This window comes from Athene noctua, chromosome Z, assembly GCF_965140245.1.
Source record: "Athene noctua chromosome Z, bAthNoc1.hap1.1, whole genome shotgun sequence".
NCBI lineage: Eukaryota > Metazoa > Chordata > Aves > Strigiformes > Strigidae > Athene > Athene noctua.
This window is the reverse complement of record NC_134077.1, coordinates 68,441,895-68,455,104: the sequence shown is the minus strand read 5'-3', so window position 1 is coordinate 68,455,104 and position 13,210 is coordinate 68,441,895. Positions and strand designations below refer to the sequence as shown.

The 13,210-nt window shown below is 34.9% G+C and overlaps 1 protein-coding gene across 18 annotated transcripts in view; it reads right to left on the bottom strand.

The window, feature by feature from the left end:
- Positions 1 to 13,210, bottom strand: part of PTPRD (protein tyrosine phosphatase receptor type D) — a 384,409-nt gene that overhangs the window by 142,634 nt on the left and 228,565 nt on the right. For 9 of the 18 annotated variants that reach the window (XM_074932629.1, XM_074932631.1, XM_074932632.1 and 6 more), the window contains exons 5-7: positions 3,923 to 4,111; positions 1,926 to 1,943; positions 96 to 206 (exon numbers count right to left, since the gene is read on the bottom strand). In XM_074932629.1, the coding sequence (XP_074788730.1) occupies positions 96 to 206; positions 1,926 to 1,943; positions 3,923 to 4,111 (318 nt within the window). Of the gene's footprint in view, positions 1 to 95; positions 207 to 1,925; positions 1,944 to 2,678; positions 2,688 to 3,922; positions 4,112 to 13,210 lie in introns of all 18 variants that reach the window. The other 9 variants (XM_074932634.1, XM_074932644.1, XM_074932635.1 and 6 more) reach the window with 2 other exon arrangements.

Here is a 13,210-nt window from a genome sequence, read left to right as displayed (position 1 = left end):
ATTTTGAATATTACAGTGGTAACTGTATAGATCATGAGAGTATCTTAGCCCTGAACCTGAATGAAGAGTGGATGCCAGGGTTATGTCATTCCTACCTCTGACATATAGATTGGCAGGGGCAGAATAGCGTGTACCCGCACTGTTGGTTGCAACACACTCATATTTGCCTTGGTCAGATTCTTCACTCAGTTCAATTTGGAGGGCACCTGTATGAATATAAAATACATTGCCAAAGAGACAGTCAGAGAAGGCTTTTATATCCATAACAATACACCGCTTAACAATATGAAAAGCTTGTATGCGAAGGTCCACTCAACGTCGGTTCATTTTCTTGCTAAGGTGCACAGACAGAAAATGATGCAATGAAAAAAACAGAGATTATTTTTTTCACATCATCAGTGCTAGCACAGGAAAACAATTTGCATTTGGCAAAAAAAACCCCTCTAAACAATACTCTTTCCTAAACCATTAAAATGAGGATGGGTGAGACTGCTTCAAGGAAGAATGGCTTTTGAATAAAACAAAAGATATTAAATAGTTGGGTCATTATATTTTTAAAATTTTTATTTCATTGTTTCAATCTAGTAACAAAAGTATCAGAAAAGGTGGTACTCATAAAAAAGGCAGGACAGGCTTCAAGAAATCTGCTGCTGAAGAAAGCCAAAAATGTGCAGCAAGAACAAAAAGGCTGCCTGAAGTGAAAAAAAAGAAACTGCATTAGTCATTTATAATTATCAAAATATTCTTTTAAAGAAACAAAACTCCCTTAAGACATGCAGATTGATAAGAAAAGAAAGACAGTTTTCCGCAACTTACAATCTTAAAGTACGTTTGCTGAAAAACAAAGAGCAGTTGAATTAGAAGACAAAAAAGTTAAAAAGCATGGTCTATGCCAACAAGGAAGAACCAACCAACCACTGCTGAGGACCATAGGAGGGCCCCCCCCAAAGACACCCATCAAAATCCACAAGTGGGATTAGCAGTGTGGTGTCACAAAACCCAAGAAAAATATAAAACAAGAATTACAAAAGAAATAAACACTTTTGTCAGAGTATCAAAAACCAACAATACCACATACCACCAAGAATAATAAGTCATCAACCTTTCATTTCCAAAACCTGTAGATTAGAAGATCCAAAAATCCAGAGGTGAGAGAACTCCAAGAAAAATTAAACAAAAAAAAACAATAAAGGGAAAAAAAACATTTCTGTAATTTTTAGGGGGGGGACACACATAATTTTCAACTTTACAAAGTAAAAAGAAAAAAAAAGGATTGAAGAAGAACAAAAATAAAAACCTTTTATGAAAGATAAGACAAAAAGAAGATAGTCCATGTTGTCTTCTGCATGTCTGCTACTGTTCTCCAGACCATCTTGGCTTTGGTCCAGGACAAGAACAGCTAAGGAAGAAAAAAAATGATCTTTTTTTGCTCCAGTTGGACAAAAAAAAGAGGAAGGAAAAAAAAAAAAGAAAAAAAAGAAGAAAAAGAAGAAGAAGAAAAAGAAGAAGAAGAAGAAGAAAAAGAAAAAAGAGGGACAAATGGTACGCTGTGACTGGTCTATGGCCAGAAGACCTGGATATGCTTTCTTTGAAGCATATCACAAATCAAATTATTGTTTCTTTTTTTTTTTTTTTTTTTTTTTCTCCAATGAACAAACAAAAAAGGGAAAGGAAAAGGGAATGTGCAGAAAGAAAGGTCACAATATGAGAGTCACTGATCATAACCAAACAGGACAAAGGAAAAGAAGATCAGATGATGGACATTTCTGTGATTTGGTTTGGGTTTGGTTTTTTTTTTTTTTTTTTTTTCCTCCTTAAAAAAAAAAAACCCAAACAACCAAACAACCCAGGACAAAGATGAGAGGGATGAAAGGACAGAAAGAATGAGTAAGATCATTCTGTGAACGTTAGTTCAGCACTCTTACCTCTTATTGGTGTACCACCTGGGTGGATAATATGAATGCAAATAAGATTAGAAAGAAGAAGCATTAGTACGAGAAGAAGGAGGCTAGGGCTTTGGAAGAAGAATCAAATTAGATTTACAGAATTAAATAAGGTCTTAAGAGAAACTTGAATTACTATACTGTTAAAACAGGAATATATTATATAGTATTATCAGGTTATAAAAGCAAGTTGCATTGTACCACAAAGGGCAAAAAGGCTACAATTGGCGTCACTGCCATTCTCAGAATAGCATCTGAGTTCTTAGATGTTTGGTTATATAGGGTTAGATATATATCGAATATGTCTCAAATACTTAAAGGAAACTTTACAATACTGTACTTATGACATAGTTTAGGATAATATTGGAAATTCTATTTAAATATATATCTAAATATATATATATATATATAAAAAGAGGATACACTGAAGGTTATCTCAAAACAAACACTGTAATTTAGGCTGAATTATGGCATTTACTGTTCTACAGCTATGTGATACATGTGTACTGTTTCTTTTAGGTGTTGCTATGACTGATAAGACAACATTTCTGTGGAGGTGTGCGTGTGCGCCACTATAGGGATCTGGTGACTACACTGACTGTTAGTAAAATGCATGCCATGCATTTTAAGAATAATAATAGTAATCATATAACCATAATCATAATCATAATAATCATAATATTCTGAATATGGAAATTAGTGGGGGTGAAGTGCGCTTCAGAACTAAGCACTTACCAATAGATTCTGGAGATTTAAATACGGAGAGAAGAAAGACAGCATAAAAATATTATTATATTCCTTATAATTTGGTACAAAGTTTTCAGTTAAAGCTTTATATACTAAATCATCTAAGTCACATGTGAAAAATTAATTCTTAATTTACATTAACAGAAGGTTAATTTACACAGTTCTGCTGACAACAAGCAAAAAGTCAGTTAACAAGACGATTTAACATCACAGGACAGGTCAAAAGCTGAGAATTCTGGGAAGACATGTGATTAAACAACTTAGATTCTACAATGGTATCTACTACAATTGCCAAAGAAAAAAAGCTCATTAGATCCCAATTATTTAGGGATAAGCTTTAAACTTCATAAATTTAGAGATTTATTTATTTTTTTTTTAATCTAAAGAGAGCAAAAGAGTAAACTAGGGCAGGAGGAAAGTGAAAGAACTGCTAGGGAGGTGCAAGGGGCAAAGAGAGAGAGAGCAGCAAAAGCTGGATTCTACACCAAAAGCAGACTTCTGTAGATCCAGAAAATGTAGGATTCATAAAGCTTTAGCGTGGACGCACACTACTGTGGCTAAATGTGTTGGAAAAAATGTCAGCCAGCCAAAAAGCTTTATTTAATCAATTACCCAAAGTTTTCTTTCCCTTTTTTTTTTTTTTTTAAAAAAAAAATAAATTAAGGTATAATTGTGCATGGGAAAACGTATTGTGTTTTATGTATTTGTGAGAGGAAAGAAGATGTGTCCAAACTGGCTAATCTTTGGTGGAGTCAAATGTGGAAAAGGCAGTACAAAACACATTTTAAATTTTAATTGAAGTGTCTAATGCAGGTTTTGGTTTTGATGAATATAACCATTGGTACTCCTTGCAATTTCTGAATGAAGTCCAATGTTGAAATAAATTTGTTAAAAAAAAAAAAACAAAAACAAAAAGGAGAGAAGAAAGAAAGAGGAGAAAATGGATCCATCAAGTACTGCAAAATGCAGTAAAGAAAAAAATTATCAAAAAGTACAGTCACAGCAGTGAGCAATGTGGAGTAAACAGAAGCTGCAAAACACATAGAGACAGACTCTAGAAAAGGCTATGACAACATCACAGACATGGACAACACAGTAACACAGAAAGGAGAGGAGGAAGAGAAATTATTACCTATAAATAAAAATAAAAAAAGAAAGGAAGAGAAAGAAAAGAAAGAAAAGGTGAGAGAGAACAGCTCTGGGCTTTAGTGGAAACAGTAACAAGACCCTACCTGAGCGTAACTGCTTGATGCGGCCATTGTTGTTGCTTGTGTCAACAGGTAAAAAATCTTTGAACCAAGTTATTTCAGGATCAGGATTGCCACTGGCTGCACATAGCATGGTAGCTGTACGAGTTCGTTCAACCACCTTCAGCTGTGGGCCCATATCAATGGTGGGGAAACCTCGGGGAATTTGATCCTCTGCAAAAGAAATGTATGATTTGAAGGATTTCACACCTATTAACTCATGAAAGTCCCAATTACCACCCTACTTAACATTGAAGGATCCCCTAATTGTTTGTATGTAAGGAACTTATGCAAAAAAACAGATATTCAGGCATTATTTTTGGTAACTTACAGTGATCAAAATGCTGATACAAAATAGAAAGTTCATAAAAAAGCAGCTACATACTTTATACTTATACAATGCATAAAATTGGCATAGATACTGTGTGTAGTGTATAATCATTAGACTCCCACTATGGTACTTTATAACACGAATGTATTTCTGCTTGAAAGTTCTTATTATTTTATGTGAAATATTGAATTACCATGCCAATCAGCAAGAGAGTAAATCCCCTTTCTTTGCATGAGACAACTGCATATTCAAGTGTGATTTATGCAGTGTAAGATTTGGCCAGGGACTTGGGAGACCCAAATCATATTTCTTGCTTTTATCATTATTACCTATGTGCTATGTGCTGCTGGTCTTAACATTTAATGTACCTGTGCTTCAACTGTCCATCTGTAAGATGGGTATGACTGCTACAGAGAAGTGCAGATAAGATTTCAGAGCACTGAGAAACTAAACATTGGAGCTATGCAGATATCAAAGTTAAAGTGACAGGACATTCATAATCATTTTGAATGGATACAACTGTGTCAGCTAAACCACCCAGATATGGTCAAAAATCCTCACCCTAGTGTATACACCCTAGTGTATAGTGTCAATAAGAAAATATTAAGAAATACTGAACAAGAGCAAATCGCCTTCTGAAGATGCTACATGCTAGCAGGTAACACTGGATGCACAGTGGGATCAGGCAATTTCTCAGAAATCAAATTAGCATAGCTAAAATAATCTATTTGAATTACATCATCTTGCTCATCATTTCCATTAAGATGGCAAATATAATTTTATAGCAAAATAATTGCTATTATTTAGTTTAAAAAGCACAAGAAAAAAAAAAAAAACAAAAGAAGATCAATACTAACTATAAAACATGTATCATTAAATGTCTTGATAGGTGGTTACTGACATGCAATTGATTAAGGGACAAAATTAACTCAGAAGAAATTGTCCAATGATAACTCTCTTTTGTGAAATATGTGTCATATTTTCAAATATTTTCAGGGAAGTTTTCAGACTTTTCTGATATATCTATTGCAAGCACATACATCCTATAAATCTTTGTGGTTTCTGGGGTCTGCTGTCATTCATGAACTAGTTAATTGCTTGCAATACAAATGCACACAGATACTACTCTGGTAAAGTAAACACAATCATCCAGCAAGTTTGTGTAACCTTTCAGAGCTGGTAGTTCTACCAAGTGGTTAAGTGTCAAATCCTTCACTAGGCATAGGTTCTTCCCAAAGAAATGTATGTTTCATGTCTGCTCATAGACAAAAGTATTTACTTTGGGAGTAACTAAGATTTGACTTGTAACACAGAACAGGATTTTTATCACCTGACATTTCCGTTCTTACTTGGCTCATCCAGAAACCCCTGAGTCCCTCTTGCAAATATCTAAGTGTACAACAAAGATACCCTATCTTGCATACTAATAAAATGGAGTAGCAAAGAGCTCTCCTTTCTTATTTTTAATAAGGGTAATTAAATTCCATCCATCCTCCTTATGCATAGAATCTTTCTGAATGAATGGTCTTCATGAAATTTTCATGAGAAAAATCACAATGTAACAGATTCAAATAGCCAGAACTGTTACATTTTTGACAGTTGTGGCTTGTTTCCAATCTGGCTTTCAGGTATTTGGCAATAAAACCCAATATTCAACATAAAATGTATGGGTGAAATAATGAAATTTCTAATTGGAGTGCTTATCAGAGTGGGTTTAGTTTTTAAGATGTTAATTGCTTCTTTTTTTTTTTTTTTCTAAGTTTATTAGTGATTTGTACAAAACTGTCTCTACACTTTGATGATATCAAGTTTGACAGATCATCAAACATGCTGTGCAAGAGACTTGAGTATCAACTCAGTGATATCAACTCAGCCTCTCAGTCACAGTAAGAGAAAAGTAACTATTAGAAAATCTTGATATAATGTTAGCTCTACAACTTTACATGTGGTGAAAATAAAAATATATTTTACTGCTCGTTAATATGCTCATTAGGCTCTAAACCACAGTATATACCAGTGTTCCCTATTAATATTCAGTTCTAGTGAATTAGCTTTCCATTCATCAACAATTTAAATCAGACTTGACCTTCTCAAAGCCATTTTGTACTGTCATTTTGAGAGGCCATTAAAGGGCAGATTTCTCTGTCCTTATGCTTAGTGAGTCATACATGTAATACATATTTTTTTAGGATGACACATACAAGAGATTTAGAAATAGAGCATGTTCTTTGACTTCGTTAGGTGTCTTAACAGCGCTGTATTCCATCACTGGCATTAACAGAGTGCCTTTAGTACTGTGCTAGTGCAATTTCTGATTCCTGGAAGAGATCTACAAAAGGTTTTTTTCACCCAATCTATGATCTGAACAACATAGAGAGGCAATTACCACGACTGGTTACCACATGAACCCTTAAGAGAGAAAGATATGAAACAGCCCTGCCTTGTTTCCCCATCATGGTGGTTTTTAGTATTTCTAAACTCTCTCTCTCTCTCTGTTCAGTCTGTTTGACATTGCTCATCTGTAAACAATGTCCTTGAGATTCCTACCTCTGCTGCCATTTTTGTCAAAGTGGTAATTGCTTCCCTTCCAAGCAACACATATGGTAAAAGCATATTAATCTCTGCATTCAGATTTCGGTATAAATAAGTATACCTACAAACATTGGCGAACACGTAATTTCACATTTTGCTGCACCTGTCTTAGAGGTGAGCCTGCCCTCACAAATGAATTAGAGACTCTCCACAAGACTCAGATTTTATGTATAAACAATAATCTTGATGGAGTGGTATCCTGAGAATACCAACAAGTTAAATTATGCTCTACCATAAACTCTGTTCTGCTCTTCCTTTAACTGTGTTTTCTCTGACCCTAAAGGAAAAAGTGTGCTGTCGCAATCTCTCTTTTTTAAATGACATAATTCTTTCATAGGATTTCAGGAACTTCCCAAGCTATGTCTGAAGGTATACTGTCAAGACTACACATAAACAAAACCTGGATCCAAAGAAAGAAGAGGATTTCATCCAAATCCATTACAATGGATTTGACTCTTCATGATAAACCCACACAGCTGTACAACACAACTAAGTAAAGAACAGTGATCTTCATCCAGCATTTGTGCCACACCTCCTTAATATTTTGACTGCTTTTCCTGTACAAAGCTACTTTCAGATCATATCTAGGCTCTGCTGGCAGCAAGAAGAGTGGCAGCTTTTAGAAACAGATGGGGTCTTGAAGTCTTAAATTCTTCATAGCTACCTTGTTGAATCACTTTGGCAATCAGCATCACATTTAACAAGAAAGACAGAATTGTGTGAATAATTTTCTCAGTTAGAGTATGTTATGATAATATTACTGTAATATGGGTATGAAGTGCAAATGTGAAGTACCCAAAGTAAATCATGATGACTTTGGTTATAGGTTATGAAGTATAAATGCAAGATAATAGCATCAGAGTCCAAGACTGGACAGTTGACACGAAAACTGGTTAATATTTCTGTTAAGTATTTTCTTCCACATTAACTATTTGCACCACTGAGAGACCCACATTCCAGAATATCCATATTAAACTGTAGTTAAATGTGTGTAATCTGCCTAAGTAAAATACATGCTCAAAGTGATTCACTGTGCCTCTTAAAAAATACTGTCCTATGTGAAACAGTTACTCTCATTGTGGAAATGGAGAGTGATTCTCTATTCCATTCAGGAACAACAACAAAAAAAAATCTATTTCAAGATTCACTGATAGCTTTGCCACAGGCAAATTTTAGTCGTTCTGTAGCTCACAGAATAAAAAGGCACACATGGAGTATTCCCAGAATACACTATAGATACTGAAGATAAACTGTCGCAATAAAGTTTATTATTTCAAAGAACAGTGTAAATAAAGCTTTTATTTTCACTATTCCAGATGGCAGCAGCATATAATTTGCACTGTTTTGACATCATGACCGTGTTATTCAAAATCATTCTTCCTGCGACTGAACTGGATTGAGAACAGTAAAATCAAAGAGGGTATGGGAGGGAATAAAATCAACATTTTGCAGCGAAGTAGGTATTCTGCACTATTATTGAAGAACTATGCATATGAATAAATCAAAAAAACAAAGCCATTTCTTGTCATACATAAAAGACTAGTTTGGATTTAAAATATATAAAGCGTCAGAAAAGTGTCAGTTAATAAACATTATTCCTATTGAAATATTTTAAGAGGTAAATTTTGCCGGAAAAATAATTATGAACACACAATAAATTGTTTTCTCAGTGTTGTTTGTTCAAAGCTGCTATACACAAATGAATACTTTTACTTAGTGGTGCTGTAAGTCAGTGAAGGAGGGTAATGGTTACACTGTAAGAATACATCTAGGAATCTGTTGGGATTTCTCTTAATTTTCACATAATTATACCACACAAAGAAAGGGAATTAGACATTGATAAGATGACCAGAGACTCACTAACAGTTAGTAAATATTCAGCAAGAGAACAGTCACCCATACCATCCCATTAAAAAACATGCATTTAGAAATATTCTTCATATATTGAAGAGATGTGCAAAGCACTTTTGATACAAAAGAAAACAAATTTGTTTAGTAGCTCTGTATGCAATTACCCTGCAAATTGCAAAGTAATGTCTATATAACAGAACGCAGAGCCACTTAGACTGAATTATCATTTGTATGAATATTGAAGCAGCAATTTCACATTGCATTAAGTCAGTTAACATTCATTGTTATTAGCATTTAGCCTTAAATAAGTTATCTCTTTTAACAAATGAGTGCATTGAGCCTTTGAAATTAGATATCTTCACAAGGACATGAAAAGGGAAAAAGGAATTTGCACCTTTTGGTAGTTCTCAAAATTTGCTAAATTAAAGACTGTGCATAACAAGATCTTTCCAAAGTGACCTGTCTCACTCACATGAACAATGAAATACCACTCACTCTCCTCTAACAATGATATTCTGAATGACAAGAATTAACACGTGGAGAGTCATCACTCATATGAAAACACAAGCCTCAAAATAAGGACTTATTCTCATATTTGCATTTAGGCACTATTGTAGATTATAATGCAGTGTATCATTCAAACATCATATGCCCAAATTTGGTTTTGACTGCACTTCTTATTGTGAACAGAAAAGGGAAATACGTAAAGCCGTGTCCTAAGGAAAAAAAAAAAAAAAAAAGTAGGGAATACAAGAATCACTGCCAGATGTCACTTCTCTAACCTAGGGAGAGGACTCAGCCAGAGGTATGGTAATGAAACAAAGGCAGAGAATGTGAACGAGTGGTTTAAGTGCAGGGTACCATAAATTTAGGAAAAGAAACATTAATCTTTGGAGGTGGAGAATATACACCATCCCACATATTTCCATATGCAAATGTTCACAAGAATGAAACTGTATTTTGTACTGGTGAATAAAAGATAAGAGGAGAGCAAAGGACAGTGATATGAATTTCTGTGATTACCATCTCTAATTTGAGGCTTAGTTTCCAAACGGGGTTATGATTTAGATTAAGCTAAACCACGGTTAAATTGGAGATTGCCAAGATTGAGAATGAGGAAAATTGGGACTGCTCTATCTATTCAATATTTTTAACATACTAACATTTGTGTTTTCACATCCTCCTTACCTTCACTTGAAAAATAAAGGGGAAAGAATAAGAGTAATACAGTGATGGCAGTCTTTGCTTCAATCTTTAATTTTTCACATCACAAACAGTTTTATGATGCAGTAAATAATAAAATCGGAACCAGGTTCATATGTACACCAGAGCTCACTTCTCATATTAGTAGTCTGAATAGACAGATTGGTCCGGAACACGTAAAGATATTTTCTTTTTCTTCCCCTGCTTTCTACTCATTAATACTCTGTTTTAAAATATTGACATTAGTAAATATATATGACACTTTTAATAATTACCTAATATTCATTCTTAAGTATAAAGCAATAAATCATCACAGTAAAGTTGTAACATACTGTTTTGAACTGAGAATGGGGCAGATTTATCTTGGTTTTGCTTAACCAAAGAGGACAAGAGAGAAGTGAGGACTTTGGCAAATGAGTTTTCAGACCATACAGTCCCCTTTTCCCTCCTTCCCATTTGCACTACATGTCTGAACCTGTGCCTAAATCTAAATGAGTGATAATACTTCTGAAGACAGTCAAATGATCTCAACTTGTCATCATGGCCATTTCTGTTACTGATGTTACACAGCTTTCAATGACTTCTTTCCTCAATGCCATAATCTTACTGAATACTTTTTAATGCAGCCTACATACTCTGCAGCCCAAACTGACAACTATAAACTATACTAAATGCATTAATGTCACATCTGCAAAATTTAAGGATCTGACAAAGGAACTGTAGTGGCAAAACCATCGACTTTGTTTAAGTCTTGTTTTCAAAAGAGATTAATTCTGTCTTCTGCATTTCTAGCACAGCATCAAACTTGTGTATTTTAAAAGAGAAGGATTTTCACTTTGAGAAGTGGGTAGAAAGGTGCCCCAGAAGGCCTAGAATGTGGTCCCTTAGAAGAAGGAAATAAGGTATAAGAGTGATAAAATTGTATCCCTCAAGTTTTGACAAAAGTTTCCTGGGCCACGATGTTAAAAGCGCTTTTGGTGCAGTGAATTAAACAGCAAGTTACTCGAGGTAGAGGCTATGCGTTCCAACTGCTTTTTATGGTGCCTGGCACAACAATGCACCCATACATATGTAGCAATTTGGATGTTATTGCAGTATTTCAATAAATAGCAGACATAATGATGAGTAACAAACAATAAAAGTGCTATTATTGCCGAAGAGAATGAGAAAAAAGAGATATGTTGTCAGAACAGACAATGAACTCCGGAATAATGCAGTTGAAGAGGATATCCTTTGAAACTTAGTATTATTGAGCATTACCCTAACTTTATTGGTACAAAATATGCAGTTTTTTCTACATCTAATGCAGCATTCATCTTCACCGGTCTGAAGGGCATGCTTAAAACATTCACAACACTTACATGATTACAGATAGGTGACTGTAAAACAACTAATATAGTAGCTTATCATTTTTGTGGGTTTACTTTTTTTATGTCTTTCTCCCACTATGAACACATTAAGAAAATGCTGGATGAGACAAGGAAGATGTAAGACAACACAGAAATGCCTTATATCATGTACTCCTAATATTTAAGAACAAAAGACAAATCTGAAGTGCTGGCAAATGTTAAAACACACCGCATCTGTATGAACTTTTAACAAAAGTACGAAGGTATTTCCTTTATGAGTGGATGGTGAGGTTCTTCTCTGGTGGCCTGGCTATGGAGGAAACAGATTTGCTCCAGACCTCACTCTTCACCTTTCTGAACATGAGGGAGGTATCCCTTTCACCTTTCATGCCCACCTATGGCAACATTCCCTCTCTCTCACAGATACTGAGAAGACACCTAGGGAATAGTTAGTAGGGAAGGATAGGCATAGAAGAAAACAGTTAAGTGGTGAGATTCACCACTTAAGTTGAAATAGCTTTGAGGAAGTGTCCAGACAAGGAAGTTAAAGGGTATTTCCTTCTGGTGAAACACAGCCATTCACTTCTACTCTGGAAGAATACAGAAGAGCTTTCTCTGTAGCAGAGGATACACATTGCTTGAACCCCACCTTTTTCACAGTTCTGTGCTCACATTCAGTGATGACTGCTGTCTGATAAATACCTTTTAGTGAGTATGGAGTTACACTGCAGAACCTCATATTAACATTTAACAGCATACATGCGGATGAAGAAATAGATATAGTAAAGTAGAAATGTTACTACTTCTAAAGCCTAAATGCAGCCAACTCTTTAAGGTTTTCATCTCAGAAAGACTCACAGGTTTATGATATCACTAACAGTTTTGCCATGAATCATTTTGTCCCCCAAAACTGTTAGAACTGGCTGCGGCCTGAGGCTTTGAGTTCTCCCTGAAATTTTGCTGCCGCCCTAAACTGAAGTAAATGAGACTAGATCTGAGATTTAACACGTTTCATGTTATATAGAAAGTGCTATTTTCATAGATAATAGATAATGTCTGTACTATGATTTATTGCAGGGAAGAATATACTCAACATGCCGTCACGCTTTCTAGCATGGTGTGTGCCTGCCTCTGAAGCAGGCACGGAGGGCCTGGTGATGCAATGAGAGCTAGGACCTGCATTCTTCCAAAACATTTTTCACAATAAGTACCACATGGCCTTGAAAACTATTGTGCACTATTGTGAACTGAACTGAGCAAACTCAAGCAGGCTTTCTGGAAGATTGAAGGAGAGAGATGTGCTTAAAACATGACACTTTCACATTTGTCTAGCAACAGCAGCTAATATTTCTCATGGAACTGTAAACAAGGAATGGCATGGGTATTCATTCATAAGATACTGAACATGGAATAAAGTTTGGATTTACTCAGCTTTGCTATAACTCTTGCTGCAATTTGCTCAACTAATTGCACCACAAATTATATTGTCACTAATCTGAAATAGAATCTTGGCTTGGCATAGGAGCATAAGATGTTAAAAAGTGTTTTTGTAAAATCCATTTTACATGCTGAGCTCAAAGTTCACACCTCTAAGTCCTTCATAATTATTTTAACTAATTACGAAATTCAGGACTACTTCTAAAAAATGTAACACAATTTAAATCTGTGACAAGCAGTGTAAAATGAAATTTCTTACAGTCTACAGACTGAGTGAATAACTCCAAATTATAAATAAAAAAGTCTGTCAATAGTATTTGTGAGCAGTTGCTTACTAATTATTAAACTGGTTTTATGTAGGGTATAGGTACGCTTTTTGTTTTCAGAGTTTTCTTTTAAGATTATTTTCTCAGCAAATTTTGTTTAGCTGATCAAAATGATCCTAACAATGCAAGTGGAGGGTAGGGTTGGATTTTTTTTTTTATTGTAAAATATATTTCTGCAAATGAA